The sequence below is a fragment of the Triticum urartu genome, chromosome 7A (assembly GCF_056163025.1).
Source record: "Triticum urartu cultivar PI428250 chromosome 7A, HENAU_Tu73, whole genome shotgun sequence".
Lineage (NCBI taxonomy): Eukaryota > Viridiplantae > Streptophyta > Magnoliopsida > Poales > Poaceae > Triticum > Triticum urartu.
In genome coordinates this window covers 82446151-82469489 of record NC_141879.1, presented here as the reverse complement: position 1 = coordinate 82469489, position 23339 = coordinate 82446151, and the positions used below count along the sequence as shown (strand labels likewise).

The window sequence follows — 23339 nt, the reverse complement described above, 5'->3', positions numbered from 1 at the left end:
AGAATATGTGGGAGCCAATATGAGCATCCAGGTTCCGCTATTGGTTATTGACCGGAGACGTGTCTCGGTCATGTCTACATTGTTCTTGAACCCGTAGGGTCCGCAGGCTTAAGGTTTCGATGACAGTTATATTATGAGTTTATTAGTTTTGATGTACTGAAGTTAGTTCGGAGTCCCGGATGTGATCACGAACATAACGAGGAGTCTCGAAATGGTCGAAAAATAAAGATTGATATATTGGACGGCTACATTCGGACACCGGAAGTGTTCCGGGAAGTTTCGGATAAAACCGGAGTACCGGGGGGTTACCGGAACCCCCCGGGGGGTTAATGGGCCTCATGGGCCTAAAGTGGAGAAGAGGAGGGGCGGCCAGGGCAGGCCACGCGCCCCCTCTCCCCCTAGTCCGAATTGGACAAGGAGGGAGGGGCGGCGCCCCCCCTTTCCTTCCTCTCCTCTCTCCCTTCCTTCCCCCTCTCCTACTTGGACAAGGAAAAGGAGGGAGTCCTACTCCCGGTAGGAGTAGGACTCCTCCCTAGCGCGCCTCATCATGGCCGGCCGCCCCTCCCCCTTGCTCCTTTATATATGGGGGCAGGGGGACACCTCTAGACACAACAATTGATCCTTGAGATCTCTTAGCCGTGTGCGGTTCCCCTATCCACCATAATCCTTGATAATATTGTAGCGGTGCTTAGGCGAAGCCCTGCGACGGTAGAACATCAAGATCATCACCACGCCGTCGTGCTGACGGAACTCTTCCCCGACACTTTGCTGGATCGGGGTCCGGGGATCGTCATCGAGCTGAACGTGTGCTAGAACTCGGAGGTGCCATAGTTTCAGTGCTTGATCGGTCGGGCCGTGAAGACGTACGTCAACCGCATTGTTATAACGCTTCCGCTTTCGGTTTACGAGGGTACGTGGACAACACTCTCCCCTCTCGTTGCTATGCATCACCATGATCTTGCGTGTGCGTAGGAAAATTTTGAAATTACTACGTTCCCCAACAATCGGAACCACGATTGCAAAAGGCCAGATCCCAGATATAAGATGAACTTATACCAAAGGAATAATTAATTTAAGAGAAGCTCTAATGATAAGATCTACATCGTGTCCATGGGCATGAACACAAAGTTCAAGGTCGACTCCCACTTCTTCAATGTATAACCTTTCATTCACTGCTCTAGATAAAAATGATTTCAGTGTCAAAACCTACCTGGTGAATTACGAGAGGAGTATGACCCGTGAAAACTTTCGGGTTCTCACAGATTAAGAAAGGCATAGGTTCAACCCGTCAGGGTATCGTGGAAACATATACCACAAGCTTCAATCGTAAATACCACCAGCTCGAAAACAGAGCATGGTTGAGAAAACAGAGGATACAATTTACCAAAAGCATTATGTATCCAAGGAAAAGCTCACAAGGTTATTGAATAAGGAGGACACTGTCGAATAATAATCCAATAAAGGATCTGACAGTCCATAGCGGAGCTGATGTGAGCATCGGCATACAGTCAGTTGAAGAAAGGATGCAAGGGCATCAGATTATAGGACACCTGAATGATTCGATGCTTAGATATCAAAGGAATTATGATTTCCAAATAGAAGGATCAGAAGCAGACGCTCTAATCAAGGGTGGATAAGTTCAATAGACCTAAGGTACAATTGACGGCAAACAGATTGGTCGAGAACAAGCTTATGTTCAAAAATGACGTCTGAGCCAGAAAGATAATTTAAAAGGATCAACTGATGACTGCGTGCATTCGCACTCATGTTGAATCAATAGGATCAAAATGACGGTGTCTAAGGATACTAACGAATATTGCCAGACATATGGAAAGCATCCATAATGCAAGCAGACAAGTATTGCAGAGCAATAAGCTACTAAGGATTTTTGGAGGATCCAATAGTATTTTGAAGACCATTGTGAAACACATGAACAACTGGGGGATGAGCGGATACTCGATAAGTGCGAGAATTATCCATAGGGGTATTCATATGACAAAGAACAGCAAGGCAGTAAGCTCAAAGGATTATCGAAACAATGACGAGTATTTCGGGGTATCTTGTAATAACAAGACCAACTTGGGATGTATGTAAGCATAACAACTGCAAGTAGTTATCCATAAGGGTTGACGGTGGAAGGGGAATTGCAAACGCGATGAACACAAGTTCTCGGGTTAACAGCGGAGAATATCTTCAGGGTCTTCACGTGCAGCAGACGATCATCAGTAATAAGGGGCTCTCCGGGTGAAAGTGATAACGAGATCCTAATGTTAGATTTAGCAAAATTCATTTAACCCGAATAGAAGAGAGATCAGAGTCCCAGAGTATAGACAAGGAGTAAAAGATCCTAATACCACCCAATGGCGACGTGGGCCCGTAGGCCACACGGCCATGTTAGTAAAAGTTTTTCAATGACTAGACTCGACTTCGTCCAAGGAGTTGGGAAGGGGGTTCCTACAGACAATCGGCTCTGATACCAACTTGTGACGCCCCCGATTCAATCGTACACTAATCATACACGCAAACATGTACGATCAAGATCAGGGACTCACGGGAAGATATCACAACACAACTCTACAAATAAAATAAGTCATACAAGCATCATATTACAAGCCAGGGGCCTCGAGGGCTCGAATACAAGAGCTCGATCATAGACGAGTCAGCGGAAGCAACAATATCTGAGTACAGACATAAGTTAAACAAGTTTTCCTTAAGAAGGCTAGCAGAAACTGGGATACAGATCGAAAGAGGCGCAGGCCTCCTCCTGGGATCCTCCTAAACTACTCCTGGTCGTCGTCAGCGGACTGCACATAGTAGTAGGCACCTCCCGAGTAGTAGTAGTCGTCATCGACAGTGGCGTCTGGTTCCTGGGCTCCAATGTCTGGTCGCAGCAATCGAGTATAGAAAGGGGGAAAAGAGGGAGCAAAGCAACCGTGAGTACTCATCCAAAGTACTCGCAAGCAAGGAGCTACACTACATATGTATGCATTGGTATCAAATGGAATAAGGGTATCATATGTGGACTGAAGTGTAGAAAGCCAGAATAAGAGGGGGATAGCTAATCCTTTCGAAGACTACTCTTATGGTAACCTCCATCTTGCAGCAGGAGAAGAGAGTAGATGGTAAGTTCACCAAGTAGCATCGTGTAGCATAATCCTAACCGATGATCCTCCCCTCGTTGCCCTGTGAGAGAGCGATCACCGGTTGTATCTGACACTTGGAAGGGTGTGTTTTATTAAGTATCCGGTTCTATTTGTCATAAGGTCAAGGTACAACTCCAAGTCGTCATGTTACCGAAGATCACGGCTATTCGAATAGATTAACTTCCCTGCAGGGGTGCACCACATTTCCCAGCACGCTCGACCCCCTTTGTCCGGACACACTTTTCTGGGTCATGCCCGGCCTCGGAAGATCAACACGTCACAGCCCTACCTAGGCACAACAGAGAGGTCAGCACGCCGGTCTAAATCCTATGGCACAGGGGTCTGGGCCCATCGCCCATTGCACACCTGCACGTTGCGTACGCGGCCGGTGAGCAGACCTAGCCTCCCTTATATAAGAGCAGGCGTTCCAGTCCAACCCGGCGCGCGCCGCTCAGTCGCTGATGTCACGAAGGCTTCGGCTGATACCACGACATCGAGTGCCCATAACTGTCCCCACGTAGATGGTTAGTGCGTATAGGCCAGTAGTCAGACTCAGATCAAATACCAAGATCTCGTTAAGTGTGTTATTTTGAAATAACCACGAACGCCGACCAGGGCCAGGCCCACCTCCCTCCCTGGTGGTCTCAACCTGCCTTGTCGCTTCGCCACAAAGATCCACACAGAGGGCTGTCGGGAAAGTATGTCCTTCCAGCCCCCAATTCGTGAATCAACCGCGGGTACTCCTCGAGCCAACCCGACTTTAGTCATCACATGTATCATGTATAAAGTATATAGTATATACCCGTGATCACCTCCCGAGTGATCACGACCCGATAGTATAGCATGGCAGATGGACAAGAATGTAGGGCCACTGATGATAAACTAGCATCCTATACTAAGCATTAGGATTGCAGGTAAAGGTAACAACAGTAGTAGCAAGGACAGGCTATGCATCAGGATAGGATTAACGGAAAGCAGTAACATGCTACACTACTCTAATGCAAGCAGTATAGAGAAGAGTAGGCACTATCTGGTGATCAAGGAGGGGCTTGCCTGGTTGCTCTGGCAAGAGAGAGGGGTCGTCAACACCGTAGTCGTACTGGGTAGCAGCGGCGTCGGTCTTGATGTCTGGCGAGAGAAGAGGGGGAAGAAACAATAAATATAATGCAAACAAATGCATGACGATGCACGACATGACAAAGCGTGATGGTAGGTGTGCCCTAACGCGGTACGAGGTGGTACCGGTGAAGCGGGAAAACATCCGGGAAAGTATTCCCAGTGTTTCGCGTTTTCGGACAAATGAACTGGAGGGGGAAAGTTGTGTGTTCGCTATACTAGGGATGCGTCGCGGACGAACGGGCTGCGTATCCGGATTCATCTCGTCGTTCTGAGCAATTTCATGTACAAAGTTTTCCCATCCTAGTTACGGTTTATTTTATATTAATTTTAAAAGATTTAAATCATTTTTAGGATTTATTTAATTATTTTAAAACAACATTATCCAGAACAGTGCATGCTGACGTCAACATGACGTCGGCAGTCAACAGAGGTGTTGACTGGTCAACTTACGTGTGGGTCCCGTTCGTCATTGACACATTTAATTCTCCAGTTTTAATTAATCTAAACATGATTAATTATGTGTGGGCCCCATTGTCATTGACTACATAATTACTAACAGTAGCTAGTTTAATTAGTTATTTGGTTAATCTTAATCATGGTTAATTAGTTTAATTAATTGTTTAGTATAATTAATCAAGATTAATTAAGTTAATCATTTAATTAATTAATTAATTAATTAGTTATTATTTTTTTAAACCCATTTTTATTTTCATTCTAGGGGTGGGGCCCGCTGTCCAGTGGCACAGAGGCCTAGCGGTGCGGGGCGGTTAACGGGCGGCCCCCCATCGGGGCCGAAGCCCGTTCAGGCGCGGGGGGGAGGCCGCCGCTGCAGCGAAGCAGCAGCGCCAGCCGGGGGCAGCGAGAGCGAGGCCCTGGCCTGCAAGCGGGCGGGCGCAGAGGCAGGTGCAGGGGGCGGCGTGCGGCACAGGCGGCGAGCGGCGCATGCAGCGGCCAAGGGTAGGGTTGGAACGGTGAGCGGGCGGAGTGCGTGGGCGCACGCGGGTGCAGGCCAAGCTGGGCGCGAGCGAGGGAGGCCCGAGGCGCGGCCGACGAGCAACGTCGAGGGGGAGCGGGGTCGTGCGGCGTGCGGGCGGCCACGGGGAGGAGCAGCGGCGCAGGGAAAACGGGGCGCGAGCGGGCGGCGGCGACCAGAGCAGGCGCGGGGGCGGCGCGACAGCAGGGCTGCGAGGTCAGAGTCGGGCGAGGCGAGGCAGGCGTCGAGCAGGGGCGCGGGCTTTGCGGGTGAGCTGGCGCAGAGCTGCAGCGCGGGGTGGGGAGCAGCGCAGTACGGCGAGCACACAACGGCGACCAGAGCTGGGCCGCGCGAGCGAGGCGCCGCAGCCGGGCGGGTAGCGGCGGTGGCCGGGGACAGAGAACCAGGGGAGAGAGGGAGGGAGGCCGGAGCTCATGCCGGGGCTGTAGGGTCTCAGGCAGTGGGGCGCGGGGAGGAGGTTGGGGAAGCGGGCGACGAGGTCGGAGAAGCGGGGCGGAGGGCGATCCGAGCAGCGACGATGGCCGGCGTCGGCGAGGCCTTCGGGCGGGCGACGTGCAGGGAGAAGGAGGGGCGAGGAGGAGGTCTGATGACGGGGCGGGGCGGCATCGGGGACGGGCGCCGACATCGAGGCGCGAGGCGCAGTCGTCGGGGGCGACAGGGTCGGGCGAGCGGCGCGCGGCGCCGAGCACGATTCCCCCGATCCCGATTGGATCGGGAAGGGAGGAGAGAGCGATGTGGGAGAGTGGGGGAGGGAGTGGGGTGACCAGGTGGTTAGGGTTTGGTCACATGGGGGATAAGGGGGGACCGGGGTGGGCCGGACTGGTGGGAGGCCAGCTGGGCTGGTTGGGCTGGTCGGCTGGGCCGTTTGGCCCAGTTGGCGGGGGTTCCTTTTTTTCTTGTTTTATTTTACTTTTCTGCCTTTCTATTTATCTACCTTTTATTCTTTTACTTTATTTCCAATTATTTTAGTTTTAGTAAAACATACGCTTAGCATCTAATTTAGGATCTCAACTCATAGTCACAAAAAGTCTAATCCACAAATAAATTATTTTGACAGTTTATTAATTACAAAAGGTATTTAATAAATTGTTTATGCTGTTGTCTTATTCATCTAATAGTATTTTAATATTTTATAAAGGTGTAGTTTCTCCATCATAATTATGTATGTAATATTTGGCTCACTCCGAACATTTTAGTTTTGATGTTTGAAAACTTTTGTTGTTTGCCATATTTTGAATTTGAATTTTGAATCAGTTTCAAACTAACGTGAGATTAGCAACAATAATCAAGGTGACGTGACATCATTAGCAGAGGTTACTGTAGCTTGGTTATCCGGGCGTCACACGTTTGTATCCCCTAATTTTCTTTTTTACAAAAATGGCTTATAAAAAGTACAGAGGGAGTGCTTTCTGAGGAACAGCTTGCTGACACAAAAATCACACGCCATACATAGCAAGAGACTTCACCCATCCACACGTAACTATTTTTTGCTTCTTAGAAGCAGTGTCTGATCTTTCAAGTAATCAAGCATGGCTGTGCTGTGCCGGGAATAGGTGATGATTGCATGATTACCCTCTTGGGGGTTCCATTGATGAGTTCAAATCTCCGGTCCCTGCGGCAGCTTTAGACTGGCTTAGACCGTGGGTAGGTTCTTTCTCAACGCCGCTGCTTAGTGAGCTTGTTTTCCTTCTTTCACATACATGCGACTGCGTCAATGATTTGATCGGTCCTTTTTGCTAGCCGTCTGGATCAGTACTCCATGGTCTGGGGCGAGAGGGCAGAGGGCCCTCTCCGACATGTGTTTGGTGGGGAGTGCAGCGTAGTCTAGTGACCTTATCCAAGAGTCGCGAGTTCATTGGTCTTCAGTTGCCTTGGTTGCATCTAGTTGTTTTGTGGCTACTCATGTGTTTTTGCTAGGCAGCATACTTGCGGCGTTCAATAGTTTTGTATCAAAGTTATCTAAACGCCATGTAAAACCAAGAGCACAACTATTCATTCCAAGTTTTCAACCCATTCATTTAATTCGGAGAACAAAACGGCATGCCAATAAAAATTCGAATTGTTATTGCGCCGTTTGCATCCCCTAACTTATTAACAAAAATGGTTTTGTAAAAAGTCACAGAGGGAGTACTTTTCTTGCTGACACAAAAAACGCACGCCATACATAGTGAGAGACTTCACACATCCATACATAGCAATTTTTTTGCTTTTTAGGGTATATACAATGGTGGGATATGGATACAGATACCCATGACAAAAAGTAGTTTGAGACACCTATATTTATTTTTTCTCCCCAATGCAAGCTACAATTAGTGGGTCTCATTAAGAAATAAAAAATAAAGACTCTAGTACACATGCATCTCTACTTTTCACTGCAGCCTTTTCAGCTTTTTACACCAGACCACATGTTTTCTCTTCAAGCACCCGTCTCTTGCAGAGGATCCCGCTTCCCCATCCGAACCTACTTTATCTGATATTCGATCCTACATGACATACAGGCATCACCCTGAAACAATGCATTCTACATGCCGTTAGAAGTCTTTCAATTAATCAAGCATGGTTGTGCTGTGCCGGGAGGACGCCCTTATCGTGGAAGCCGCCGGTGTGAAGACAAGCCCCAGATCACGAAGCCGCTGGTTCGATATCTTGCATGGCCGCTTCCTCGGGTTCACCTCGTCGGAGCACCTACTGCTAGCAATCACTAATGTAGTACTATATTAAGCATGTCACCTTCATGAAAATAAGGACGCATGAGGGCCGCCATCACTCGACCTAACCAGCAAGGACAGATAGTGAGTTCTAAGGGAACCAGGGTAACTCGCCTAGGCAAGTCGGTCGTCCATGCTTGGGCCCCTGAATCGACACACACAGGTAAATATGGCCCAATATGCGCGACACAGAAATACTCTAAAACTAATTCCCCTTGACCAGGGTTCTGAAGGAACACATAATGAGAGAGGCACTCGTGCTGCCCATTAACAGGTACAATTCCTTTTATTTTCTTTTATGAATCTTTAAATTCATATTTGGTTTCTAATAAATTTGTAAATTAGATTCAATTAGGAAATATATGTGCTGCAAAAGACTGAAAATGTTCACCTAATTTTTTCGTGTATTTTAGAAAATGATCATGCATTAGGAAAGATAATTGCATATATATTAAAAATTCATATATTTCAAAAAATCTGTTCAGACATGGAATTGTGACATAAAGGTAAATTTATCAATATGAAAATATTTCACGTGTAACAATTAAATGTTCTAATATTTATAAAAATGTATTCATATATTTCCATACAAAAGTAGAGATGTGAAAAGGAAACAAACTGAAAAAAAGGCAAAGCTGGAAAAATATTTGGAACAATAGAGAAATAAATCATAAGAAACTTCTGTGGGCTCAGCCCATGAACGAAAAGCTTCAGGCCCAAAACAAAACGATTTAACAGGCCCACGTCATCATTGATCTACGGCGTCCAGGGCGGAAGCAATTTGTGCTGGACAAAATTCTTTGACTGAGCAATAAATCGTTAGCGGGTCGATTCGTTTCAGAAGATTTTGGCCGAGCCATAGATAAACCGAGAGCGCAACTATCCATTTACAGTTTTCAACTCATCAGTTTATTCAGAGAACAAAACGTCATTCCAATTGAAGTCCAAACTGTCGCTGTTGTTTGCGTCCCTTAACTTTTTTCTAGGAAAAGCTTACTGACGCAAAAATCACATGTCATCCATACATAGCTAGAGACTTCATCACCCATACATGCTTCTTAAAATCACTGTCACTTTCAGTTAATCAATCATGGCTGTGCTGTGGCAGACTGGGAAGCTGACGACGGTGTCGTAGAGGCGCTAGAATATTACTATAAGCTATGGAAGTTTCCATGACAAATTTTAGTAAGCATCCATATCACTAAGTAATCCAACACATAAACTTCCACGCATACACTTAGCGGGGGCTGACTTGACATGTCTAGAATAATTAATGATAGGGTTATGTAAAGCACGTTACAGTGACTTATGGGATGAAATTAAGCAAGAAGTTCCGGGGAACTCACCTTTGCAATTAGAACTAAAATTATATCAGTTATTTGAAAAGGGTCATTTGCATTTTATCGAAAATCAGGTTGGTTACAATCTGGGTCCACGTCATAATTAGCAAACCAGATGATATAGCATATGTGAACGATCCTGGTGAATTCCTTAACTTCTATTTCAGTATCCCATCGTGATGGGCCCGGTGGCCAGGGTTCATCGCTATGGGTGAGGGAGGTGCTTAGTCAAAGCTCCGCGCTTTGGCATCGGCAGTGACGATGCATGCCGGTTGTCCCGTCCTCCTGGGTGCACCATTGTGCCTCTCCAGGCCCGGCCCGGATGGGGGGGCAGGGGGCGGCCGCCCCGGGCCCCCGAAATCCAGGGGCCCCCTTCCAGATCTGGTACGAAGGCAGCCCATAGGCCCATATCATTTTCTGAAAGAAAATTAGCTCAAACAAAGGAAAGAGGTAGCCCTAGGCGCAAGTACGCAATCAGGAATTCATTACTTTCCTCTCCCGTTACGAAATTAGCTAAGTAATAAACAAAACTAGACCCACATTGATGTACGCACGCAATCATGACGTAACTCTTGCGACGTGAGACCGCATCCCTAATCCACTGCCCTATTCTCTGTTCCCTGGTCCCGAACTTTAGATCAAAAGTCGCTGGCCGCCGGCAGCTCGAGTAGCTGGACGCAGCCACGCAGGACTCACACGCACATCACCAGGCCATGGCAATTGATAGCACCGAGTGCGTTCGTTATCCACTTGCTAGGTGTTGGAAGTATATTGCCGGGTGCCTCTTGCCTGACATCCATATAGCGTCGTTGTTGAGTGCCTAATCACGGACGCTGATGCGATTGGCTTGAGGTATATCATTTGTACCCGCAAAAAAGAAGAGGTATATCACTCGTACTATTCCCTATTATTTATGCTGCTGATGAAGTAATTTATCTTCACATACATATAAGACGATGCATATATATCTTCCACTGCTAAATGATTTGGCAATATTACACATCTATAAAAATTGTTGGATAAAATTGACATTGACCCTATGATAAGTGGATTTGTATCGAGAATTATTTTAAGAGACTAGATCTTATATATATTGTTGTCCTTTGCTTGTTTAGTCGTTCTGTAGCCTAGTTATTCAAATGTTTCTTAGGATAAATAGATGTCTATCATGTTTCGCCTACAGAAGAATGGCTGATCTCTTGACACGAATCATGGCCTTACTACTAGGTCCCGGATGGCCAGTGGGATTTTAAAAGAAACTTCTAATATAATATGTAGAAAGTATTGAACGTAAATAGTATCAAAATTGGTTGCATTAAAGTGTTATTGGTTATATATATTAGGGGGGCCTCAATTTTTTGTCTTGTCCCGGGCCCCCAAAATCTCAGAACCGGCCCTGTGCCTCTCCCCATGTGAGTGCACTGGGTGATGATTTGCTTGATTACCCTCTTGGGGGCTTCATCAATGAGTTCAAATCTCCGGTCGCAGCGGCAGCTTTAGACTGGCTTCGAGCGTGGGTAGGTTCTTTCTCGACGCCACTGCTTAGAGAGCTTATTTTCCTCCTTTCCTATACACGCGATTGCGTCATCGGTTTTCTCGGTCCTTTTTGCTAGCCGTCTCGATTGGTGCTCCATGGTCTGGGGGTGAGAGGGCGGAGGGCCCTCTCTGGCAGCAGTTTGGTGGGGAGTGCAGCGTAGCCTGGTGATCTCATCCAGGAGTCACGAGTTAGTTGGTCTTCAGCTGCCTTGTTCACTTCTAGTTCTGTTGTGGCTACTCATGTGCTTTTCCTAGGCGACATACTTGCGGCGTCCACTAGTGCATTTCTAGTGCCTTGTTTATGACGTTCGTCTTGTATTGGGCTGATTGACTATCTACAAAGCGGGGCGAACGCATATTCCGAGAGTTGACTGAGCATAGATTCTAGACCAGAAACTTAGAGTAAAATACAAAAAACCACCACATTAGGGGACGCTAAAACAGAAAACCACCACCTTTCGTTTTTTTTTTCAAAAAACCACCACGTTTGAGCTGACAGTTTTCAAAAAACACTGATCGCACGGTTTGGCGCGTCTGATTGAAAAACTGACCTGTTGGGCCCAATGTCAGGCGCCACGTGGACAGGGGGAGACGGCGCCCGTCACGCGCGCCGTTAGGCGGCGTCACACTGACCTAACGAGCCGGCCCGACCCAGCCATTTCGCCCAGATCGCATCTAGTCGTCCTAGGTCACTTCCTGCATGGCGACCGGCGGTGGCGGCGGCGGCGTTGACGACGGCGTCGGCGTTGACCACGGAGGCACATCCGGTGACGGTAGGGACGACCGCGACCTCTCCATCGCCGATGCTGGTGGCCGCCCCGTCCTTCCTCGCTCTCCGACGACGCTCCCTGGTACGTTTGGCGCCTCTCGATCCACCGGCGTCAGTGGAGATGAGCGCGGCGAGGATTGCAACATCTTCAAGTCTGACGACATTGAGGCACGTGCGGCCGCCAAACTGGCCCAGGTCTGGAAGGCCAATCCAGGGCGGAGCCACCACTTCACATCCGGCCTCGGCGGCGTGGAGTGAGTGTTTCCAAAATTCTCTTTTTGATTATGCCAGTGTAGTTGAACAATTTGAGTGATTATGCTACTGTAGTTGAACACTTTGAGTGATTTTGCTAGTGTAGCTAGACTCTTTCCTATGTATGAATCTCAATTTAGGAATTAGGGTTTGAATCTCATTTTCAACAGTTGAACAGAATAATTTTGATGAAGTGAATGTACTGTTAAGTGGATAACTGAATTTAGTTTTAATTTAGCTTAGTTGTGTTTACATAGCTCAGTTTTAACTTAATTGTGGATAACTGAATTTAGTTTAGTTTTAACTTAACTTAGCTCAGTTAGTTTTAACTTAGCTTAATTTGTGGATAACTGAATTTAGTTTTAACTTAGCTCAACTTTAACTTAAAGCAGATTTTTACTGAATTTACTGAACTGTGGATAACTGAATTTACTGAATTTCACTGTTAACTTAGTTTTAATTTAGTTTTAACTTAGCTGAGTTTTAACATAAATCAGATTTTTACTGTTAACTGAATATGAGCTTAATTGTGGTTAACTGAATTGACTGTTAACTGAATTTACTGTTATCTGAATTGACTGTTAACTGAATTTACTGTTATCTGAATTGACTGTTAACTGAATTTAGTGTTATCTGGATTTACTGTTAAAACTGAATGGTCTTAACTGAATGTAATGCTAACTGAACTTGCAGTTTGGATGATGATGAACCATGGGATATGAGGTTTCATTTCCAAGGCTGTGACAATCTGGAAAGGACCTTACGTGAATCAGATATCACATATATCAACATGTTAGCTATTATTGGGATAGAGGGCTATGATCAAAAGGATTCAATGTACTATGTGAAGCAAGAAGGTGTAGGAATGGCAGGCATGCAGCTAATCCAATCTGAGGAAGATGTAGAAGAAATGTTAATATTGTATGAGGAGAAGAGGTGTGTTACTATCACAGTAATGAAAGGAAGAGACTCAGAGATGGCAAAGTGCCAGATCAACATTGGAGATGGATGTGAAAAGCAGATTCCAGTTTCTGAGATTGGTTGTCCAAAGGTGTACAATATAGATGATGCAGGTGTGCTCTACCAAAGTCAGACCACTGAACATACATCAGATATGTGTGCTCCAGTTGTTAGTGCTCATACAGAGGACTCTTATGGAGAATATCTCTTCACTCAGCAGAGTTGCAATGTTAAAAAGGGGAAGGACATAGCTGGTGTCAAAGAGTTAGATGATTTTCTTAATGAGTTTGCTGATGACAGTCTAGTACTACAAGGAGAAGAAAGAATGGAAGAGGATGAGTTGATGGAGACAGAGGAGAATGATGTGGATAGCTCTGAAGAGGAGATAGATGAAGAGGAGCAAGATGATGCAGATTTGCAGCAGAAAATAAAAGATCTCAAGAGGAAGAGGGTTTATGAAGGTGATTCAGAGCCAGAAGATCTGTTTTGTGAGGCTGAGGAGGAGGATGAAGAAGAGGGGTTTGTTGAAGCAGCACCAGTTGAGAAATTACCTGTTAGAAGAGGTCCAACAAGTAGATCACACTACAGTTCCCAGGCCAAACTTGAGGCAGACTACATTCCCTTATCTGATGAAGATATAGATGATGAACTTCAAAATGATTCTGATGAAGAAGTAGTGTTGTATTGTTCCTCATCTGGGAGAAAGTCTAGGGAAAAAAAGAAGAAAGCCAGGATATGGTATGATGAAAATAGGCTTATGCCACAGGAACAAATTTGCTGGCACATGTGTTTTATTGATGTTTACCAGTTCAGAAGAGCATTGGTTAACTTGCATGTGACACAGAGAAGGAACTTCCATTACCACAGGAACAACAAAGATAGGATCATAGTTGATTGTGTCGACAAAGGTTGCCCCTTTCACATGGTTGCATCTGTAGTTGGGCAAGAGAAAACATTTTGTATTAGGAAGCTACAATTAGAGCATACATGTGCTCCAAGTGGTGAGAATTGCAAGGTTCCTGCTAGGTTTGTGGCCAAAGCAGTTGAAGAATGCTTCAGGACAGATCCTAAAGCAGGAATTCAAACACTCATTGACAAGACAAAGGAGAAGTATGGTGTGGAGGTTGGTAAGATGATGGCATACAGGGCAAGGCAGCAAGCTCTCAGTGTTGTTCGGGGTGATCAGGAAGCACAGTACACTAGGATTAGAGACCATCTTCAAGCTGTGTTGGACACAAACCCTGGGAGCAGATGCATTGTAACTACTAGAGTTGTGAGAGAGCATCCAAGCAAAAATCCCAGATTTCATAGGCTGTTCATCTGTCTTGCAGCACAAAGAGATGGTTTTCTTACAGGATGTAGACCTTTCATTGGTATGTTTGTCTCTATAGCAATTTGTTATTGACCTATACATTGTTGCATCTCTTATGTTGTACCTATTTCAGGTCTAGATGGGTGTTTTGTGAAACTAAACACAGGGCAACAGATCTTAGCTGCAACTGGTAGAGATGGAAACAACAATATATACCCTCTTGCCTTTGGAGTTGTTGAGAAGGACACTCCAACTTGGTGTTGGTTTTTAACACAATTGAAGATAGTTCTTGGTGGAGAAGAAGGACAATTTGGAAAGTACACAATAATTTCAGACAGGCAGAAGGTATGTAATGTTGTAAACTGTTTGTCTAATTTAATTTCCTTACTTCATTAAGTGTGTTGCACAACATAGAACTTCTGCTGCTCCTAGAACTGCTAAATGATGTATCATATATGTAACCAGGGTCTGCTAAATGCCATTGACCAAGTTTTTCCTAATTGTCCTCAAAGATACTGTTTAAGGCATATATATGCAAATTTCCAAAGTGCTGGATTTAGAGGAGAAGAGCTTAAGCAGTATATGGATGCAGCAGCTTATTCTTACACAAAGTTTGGGTTTGATGAGGCAATGGAAGAAATAAGAAAGGAAAGTGAGGATGCTTGGCTCTGGCTTAAGAAAATACATGTAGAAACATGGGCTAGATATTCTATGGATACCACATGTAAAACTGATTTAGTAGTGAACAACATAAGTGAGGTGTTCAATAGGATGATCTTGGACATTAGGGGCAAACCTATTAAAACTATGGTTGAAGGGGCTAGGTCCAAATTAATGGTGAAGTTCAATGAAAAAAGAACAGGGGGGGGGGGGGGGGAATCAGCAAGATGGGCAATTACCCCAACATATATGGAGATGCTAGAGGAGTCAAAGGAATGGGCTAGGAATTGCAAAGCTATGATGGCAGGGCCTGATCTATATGAGGTGAATAGTGGTGAGAAATCATATGCTGTCAACTTGAAGAATTGGACATGTGGTTGCAGAAAATGGGACATGAGAGGTGTACCATGTAACCATGCTGTCTGTGCAATCTATAAGAAGAAGGGCAAAAATCAGACTAAAAGAAGAAAGGGTCAATTTGAAGTGCCAAAACCCAAGGACAGTTCAAGAGTTGGAACCATCACCTGTAGCAACTGTGGGAAGCAAGGGCATAGATACACAAACTGTGGTGATCAATTGAAGCCATCCCTTGCTGCTAGGAAGAACAAGCACAAGGTATAATAATTAATTGTTGTGCTTGCCATGCTTAGTTCTGTATATAATATTGTACTGAAAAAATAATGCAAATACTTGACATGTTTTAGGAAGCAAGAACAGCCCCTCCATCTGGTGCAAGAGCAACTACTGCAGCTTCTGGTGCTCCTAGAACTGCTGCTGCAGCTCCAAGAATTGCTTCTGGTGCTCCTAGAACTACTGCTGCGGCTCCAAGAACTGCTTATGGTGCTCCTAGAACTGCTACAGGTCCCAGAGCTGGTGCATCCTCATCTGCTCAAACAACTGCTGCTTCCTCATCTGCTCTAAGAACTACTGCTGCCTCTACTGCACCAAGAAGAGTTGGTTCTTCTTCATTTGCTCCTCCAAGGCCTGCTGCTGCTGGTGCATCTGGTTCTACAAGCCTCAGGAAGAAGCCAAGCAAGTTCAAGACTACTTCTATGCTAGTGGCAATTAGTTAGGCTTGATATGTTCTGTATTCTGGGCAAAACTTGTGATGTGGTAGCAAGTTAATCATGGTATGTTCTGTATTTTGGGCAAAACTTGTGTTGTGGTAAGCTATGGTAGACTTGATATCTTGCTGTCATGTTGGCAAGCTATGGTAGACTGGACATGTTTAACTTGCTCTTATTGATATATTGTTGTCATGTTGGCAAGTTATGGTAGACTGGACATGTTTAACTTGCTCTTATTGATATCTTGCTGTCATGTTGGCAAGCTATGGTATTTTGGGCAAAACTTGTTGTTGGAGTACTCCTTGTTGTTGTGATGATTATGCTCTTTTAATGATGTTGCTGTGATGATTATGCTCTTCTAATGATTATGTTCTTTTAATGATTATGCTCTTCACAAAGTGGTTGGTTCCTTTTTGGGCTAACGCTATCCTCTCGACAACCGTCGACGAAATGCATCAACCTTTTTAGGCTAACCCTATCCTCTCGACAACCCTTGATGAAAGGCACCGACCTTTTTAGGCTAACCCTATCCTCTCGACAACCGTCGACGAAATGCATCAACCTTTTTAGGCTAACCCTATCCTCTCGACAACCGTCGACGAAATGCATCAACCTTTTTAGGCTAACCCTATCCTCTCGACAACCGTCGACGAAATGCATCAACCTTTTTAGGCTAACCCTATCCTCTCGACAACCGTCGACGAAAGGCACCAACCTTTTTAGGCTAACCCTATCCTCTCGACAACCGTCGACGAAATGCATCAACCTTTTGGGGCTAAACCTATCCTCTCGACAACCGTCGACGAAAGGCACCAACCTTTTTAGGCTAAACCTATCCTCTCGACAACCCTCGACAACCGTCAATCATTTCATTCCATCACAACAATAATTTATAAATAAAATTCCATCAACAAGATCAAACTAGACCAGACTGATCACATCCAACAAACAACTTAGTGTTCACATCTTACATCATAATCCATTACAACTAAACAACATACTAATAAGATTTAGATTAACTCCATTACTGAAAATAGAGTACTTAGTTCAACAGAAACAACATAGTTCAACACAATACAACCAACCAAACTTAGTTCAACCTTGTTGCCCTCATACATTATGCCAACAAATTACTCACTCGTCACATATTTCTTTGATTTTCCTCATCTTCATCTTGTTTGCCTCCCCATCCTTAAGCAAATCAGCTATGATATACTCTAACTTCTTCTTATCCTTCTTCATCTGTTCAATCTGTTGAACACCTCCATCTGCTACATGTTGCTTCCAATTCCTAACAAGTTCATCATTGCTCTGCTTAATCACTTGCAGTGCTATCCTAAGCTCAATATTGTCTTTCTCAAGTTTAGCCTTCTCTTCCTGGGCTTGAGCTACAGCACTCTCTACATCACCATCCTGCATAATCTTCTGATAATTCTCTCTCATCACATTCTTGTGAATTGTAGCAAAAAAATTACTTGTTTCTTTGATGTGGTTGTGGTGCTTCTCTTGGATTAGCTTCGTCTCTTCTCCTAGCTTGAGTATGAGCTTTTCTTTAGCATCATTCTCTTTGCTACTCTGCTCATACATATCCCAAAGTTTGCGAAGTGCATTTTTCATGGGTTCTGGCCATTCTGGGTCAATCCATTGAACCAGACCACAATTGTCACCTTCCTATAATAATTCAGACAAAACCAGAGTTAACAGCCACATTCAGAGAAGTCAGTTAACACCATATTCAGTTAACAGCTACATACATTCAGTTAAACAGCTACATACATTCAATTAATAGCTACATATATTTAGTTAACTGAGGTCATTTAAAACCAGACACATTCAGTTAAGCATTGATTAAAGTTGACACCTTTTCCCCTCAAAACAGCTGATAAAACAACATCTTCAGTAAACTAAGTACAGAACTATATTCAGTTCACAGACATATCAACCTATATTCAGTTCACTGAGCATCAAAAAAGGATTTGTATAATGTACATGTACAAGAGAGGACCTGCCACTAACCTGATTACCGCATCCATAAAACCTACGGCCAGTGTTGATTCCTTGGAACACAATAGCCCTATGAACAGGAAGGTTGTGACAGCACATCGGTCCTCCGGCAACAATACCGCACCACTCCGGGTCAACAATGGTCTGTGGGATCTACAATGTTGCAACAGTGCTCAAATCCCAACTCAAATCCGTTAAAACTAAGCTCAAATCAAAGAAAACCCTAACCCTAAGTCAAAGAGAAATGATACTCACGTAGGTCTCGTCCGCGTGCGAGTTGAAGAGGGGGGACACAGAATCTTCGCTGCTAGTTTCGCCGTCCTTCCAGGACACCATCGCTGCGGCGGCCGGCGACGACAAATGGACGGCGGAGGCGGTGGAGAACGCGCCGCAGACAGAGAAGAAGGCGGCCGAGAGAGAGGGGAATGGACGAACGGGTCAGGCTGGGTCGGGCCGGCTCGTTAGGTCAGTGCAACGCCGTCTAACGGCGCGCGTGATGGGCGCCATCTCCCCCTGTCCACGTGGCGCCTGACATTGGGCCCAACAGGTCAGTTTTTCACTCAGACGCGTCAAACCGTGCGATCAGTGTTTTTTGAAAACTGTCAGCTCAAACGTGGTGGTTTTTTGAAAAAAAAAACGAAAGGTGGTGGTTTTCTGTTTTAGCATCCCCTAATGTGGTGATTTTTTGCAATTTACTCGAAAACTTATGTAAAACCAAGAGTACAATCATCCATTTCATGTTTTCAACCCATTTATTTAATTAGGAGAACAACAAAATGGCATGCCAATAATAATTCGAATTGTTACTGTGCCGTTTGCATCCCCTAATTTATTTACAAAAACGGCTTATAAAAAGTCACAGAGGGAGTACTTGAACAGCTTGCTGACACAAAAATCACACGTCCATACATAGCGAGAGACTTCACCTATCCACACATAACAATTTTTTGCTTCTTAGAAGCTGTGTCTGATCTTTCAATTAATCAAGCATGGCTGTGCTGTGCCGGGACTGGGAGGACTCCCTTGTCCTGGAAGCTGACGACGGTGTCGTAGAGGCACTGTGCCGCCGGCGTGAAGACGAGCCCCAGGTCACGGAGCCGCTGGTTCGATATCTTGTACGGCCGCTTCCTCGGATTCACCTCGTCGGAGCACCTGCATGGGGCGCGGTAAAAATATTGAGACAACTACTGCTAGCAATCACTAATATAGATTACTATATTAAGCACGTCACCAAACCATCCAACACACAATTTCCACGGATACACTTGGTAGGTGGTTCGATTATAAATTGACATGGAAGGGTCTAGCACACGTCATCTAATTCATTTACTAACCTGCTGGGGGTGGGGTACTCGGGGAAGAACTTGCGGAGGATCGTGACGACGTCCTCTCGGTGGAGCACGGCGCCGTCGGCGACGCAGAGGTAGCGCCCGGCGGCGGCGGGGGCCTCGAAGACGCAGACGTGCGCCGCGGCGGTGTCGCGGACGTCCACGTACGCCTGCACGGCGTTGGCATACGTCTTGGCGGAGCCGTTGAGGTACTTGAGCACGTGCGTTAGGCTGGCGTTCACCGCCGGCTGCAGCGCCGGGCCCTGCACCAGCACCGGGTTCACCACCACCAGGTCCACCCCGCGCGCCGCCGCCGCCTCCCACGCCGCCCGCTCCGCCACCGTTTTCCCATAGCAGTACCAGTTCTGATCGACATACTCCAAGTTAAGATTGCGACGAGCCGCCGGCGTCCATGCATGGCTGGTGCATGCAAAAATGGGTATTGTTGTACCAGGTACCTTGGTCTTTTTGCAGAACTCGAGGTCGCTCCAGCAGGACTCGTCGACGACGGTGTCGGCGCCGCGGTTGGGGTCCATGGCAATAGCGCCGATCGACGACGTCAGCACGACGCGGCGGACGGTGCCAGACTCCGCCGCAGCGTCGATGACGAAGAGCGTGCCCCTCACCGCCGGCTCCACCATCTCCTCCTGCATGCATGCGCGCGCACCCGTTTAAGAAGCATCGTTTACTGCATGCATGCATGGTTGCATGCCAATTGGCAAACCCTAAAGCAAAAATGGAGTACACCAACTTCCCCAAAAAAGAAAAGGTAAAACGTACTGGATCGTCGGTAACCGGGGACGCGGTGTGGAAGACGCCGTGGCAGCCGGCGATGGCTTCGCGCAGCGCGTCGCCGTCGAGCAGGTCGGCCTTGCACAGCACCAGCCTCTCCGCCGCGCCGGCGAGATCCCTCAGGTGCGCGTTCTTCGCGTCATCTGCACGCGTACGTAACACAACAGTTAAGTACGTCGCCAGCCAGTAAACACGTCGCCGGCCGTCGCCGTACATGCATGCATGGCATTCTACGTACCGGGGTTCCTGACGGTGCCGCGCACGGCGTACCCCTTCTCCAGGAGGAGCTTGACCATCCACGAGCCGATGTACCCGCCGGCGCCGGTGACGCACACCGTCTGCCCGTGGCCCGTGGACTCGGTGCCGACTGTCATGCTGGGTTAGGTGAATGTATGTGTTGGTAATAGATACTATACCCAAGGGCCTGCAGTGGGAAGCACTACTCTATCTATGTGTGTCTCAAGTTGATACATACAGTACTTATAGATTGCGTTTGTGGTTGGTGGCATGTCTTCGAATACAGAAGAATCTGACGATTCCGGCAAAGATGGGATCTCTTGCTCTCAAAGGCCAGCACTGACGATCAGTGCTGACGATACCTTCCATAAATTGTGTTAAATTGTCTAGAATCCTTTTTTTCTCTCTTTTTTTTTCTTGAACAAGGAAAGGCGCCCATAGTTTTCCCCTCCTTTGCAAAGGAGTTTACGTTGTGTTGACTGGTCTAGAATTTTTATTTTTTTTCTGTAGATAAGACTTGGTCTAGCATCTTTTGTTTCTCAAAATCGAGTTAGAGGAGGACGGGGCGTCGACCCGTTGGTTGGGCAGCTAAGGTTGCTGCCAGCTCATCCGAGTTCGAGTCCCGGCACGGACGCACGGTGCTCGCGGAGTTTCTTCTATAAAAAAATGCCAACAAAGGTTAGCCCTTGGGTTGGTCTCATTTTTTTGGTTAAAATCAAGTTAGAGCATCTACCCGGCAAATCCGGGCCCTCAAATACCCGGGGACGCACCCGGGCGCGTCCGCGGACAATGACCTGTCTGTCCTCAAATTTGCTCATCTACATCCGGATATATCATGCTAGAAATCTTAAATCCATACAAAAACATGCAAATGATAAAATCCACGTACTACGTAGATGAACTACCCTAATCCTCGTCGGAGGTGTCCACTATCTCTGTGCCCGGCTCCGGGTACATGGGTGGCGGCCGCAACTCCGGCTCATGTGGCTCCTCCGCATCCATCTCTGCTCCAACCTCGTCTAAGAATGCGCCGGTCGCCACTCGTTCCTACCGGATGAACGGCCGGTTGGCCTCCATATAGGCCTCATCCTGGATGGACTCTAGGATGGTCTGCTGCTCCGCCATCTCGGCCGCTTGGGCGACCGCAAATTCCGCCTCGACGTCCTCCATGTTGAAGCCCGGAGCCGGTGCCAGCTCCTGCTCCGACTGCTCCTTGGCGTGGATGGTAAGCTTGACATTCGGATATGGAGATTCCTTTCTCTGTAACCGACTTTGTACAACTCTAGTCCCCTCCGGTGTCTATATAAACCGGAGGGTTTAGTCCGTAGAGGCGATCACAATCATAATCATATAGGCTAGACTTCTAGGGTTTTAGCCATTACGATCTCGTGGTAGATCAACTCTTGTAACCCCATACTCATCAATATTAATCAAGCAGGACATAGGGTATTACCTCCATCGAGAGGGCCCGAACCTGGGTAAAACTTCGTGTCCCTTGTCTCCTGTTACCATCAACCTCAGACTCACAGTTCAGGACCCCCTACCCGAGATCCGCGGGTTTTGACACCGACACCAGTCGCCCCAAAATTCAATCCATGGTCGTCATGCCTGATCACCTTTGATCGCAGGGACCATCTGACTAGTATTTGTCATGGCGGGTTAGTCGCACTGGTCATTGACCCAATAATTGATGGATTCCACCTCACACGAGTCCTCATGGACGGTAGCAGTAGCCTCAACCTGCTTTATCAGGATACAATGTGCAAAATGAGAATCGATCCATCAAGGATCAAGCCCATCAAAACTACCTTTAAAGGAGTTATACCAGGTGTAGAGGCCCGCTGCTCGGGCTCAATCACATTGGAGGTCGTCTTCGGATCTCCGGACAACTTCCAAAGCGAAGAGTTAATCTTCGATATCGTCCCCTTCTGCAGTGGCTATCACGCACTGTTCGGATGAACCACGTTTGCCCGATTCAATGCGGTGCCGCACTATGCTTATCTCAAGCTCAAGATGCCCGGACCACGCGGTGTCATAACAGTCAATGGAAACATGGAGCGCTCCCTCCGTACCGAGGAGCACATCGTTTCCCTGGCAGCAGAGGTACATAGCGGCCTTCACAAGCAGAACCTTAATTCAGTGGACATACTCCCGGACACTGTCAAATGAGTCCGGGCTACTCTGCGGCAGGACAGTCCAGCTCGTCAGGAGCTCGACCTCCGTCTCAGTCCCGACCAAGTGGCGGCATACGTACCGCGCGTACATAGCTACGCATTAAAAATACCATGGGCAGAGACGGAGCATAACTAGACCGTGGTCCACAATATGGCTCAACCTTTCTTGGACACACATACTTTTACTTTTCTTTTTATCCTTTTCAGGATTCTTTTCCGCAGGCCCCTCTCGACGGCCTCATAATCGGTCCTTTCGAAGGAAGGATATACCAAGGTGGCAAGCAGCACAGACGTGTGGGGGAATCTCTAGATGTTCTTCTCAACGATCATTCTACCTGCTTTCAGGACCCGTATGCAGCTCCTCCTTGGTCTTGGCATGTTAAATAGCCATTGTTGCTTATCGCACTATTTCTACAAAATATGCTTTGATGTATTAATCAAACTATAATGAAAACAGTTTGCGGACCAACTTTTGCGGCACTAGCTTGCTACTTCATTTTTTCTTGATAATCTAATCAATTGCGCTCGTACACTTCGGTACGCCTTAAATCGCCAGGAGCTTTACTACGCTCTATTATATGGCAATAAAGTCCGAACACTTTTACAGTACAGTTCGGCACCTCGAATTTCAGCATTATATGCATGAAGGAAATATGCCCTAGAGGCAATAATAAAGTTATTATTTATTTCCTTATTTCATGATAAATGTTTATTATTCATGCTAGAATTGGATTAACCAGAAACATAATACATGTGTGAATACATAGACAAACAAAGTGTCACTAGTATGCCTCTACTTGACTAGCTCGTTAATCGAAGATGGTTATATTTCCTAACCATAGACATGTGTTGTCATTTGATTAACGGGATCACATCATTAGGAGAATGATGTGATTGACATGACCCATTCCATTAGCTTAGCACCCGATCGTTTAGTATGCTGC

General features: G+C 46.4%; 1 protein-coding gene across 1 annotated transcript; it reads right to left on the bottom strand.

The window, feature by feature from the left end:
- Positions 1-18664: 18664 nt before the first annotated feature.
- Positions 18665-20469, bottom strand: LOC125521916 (cinnamoyl-CoA reductase 1-like). The gene is made up of 5 exons (XM_048686975.2): positions 20223-20469; positions 19973-20127; positions 19651-19839; positions 19199-19557; positions 18665-19016 (listed from the first exon to the last, which is right to left on the bottom strand). The coding sequence occupies exons 1-5, from the start codon at positions 20356-20358 to the stop codon at positions 18848-18850; spliced, it is 1008 nt and encodes a 335-aa protein (XP_048542932.2). The 5' UTR covers positions 20359-20469; the 3' UTR covers positions 18665-18847.
- Positions 20470-23339: the final 2870 nt, after the last annotated feature.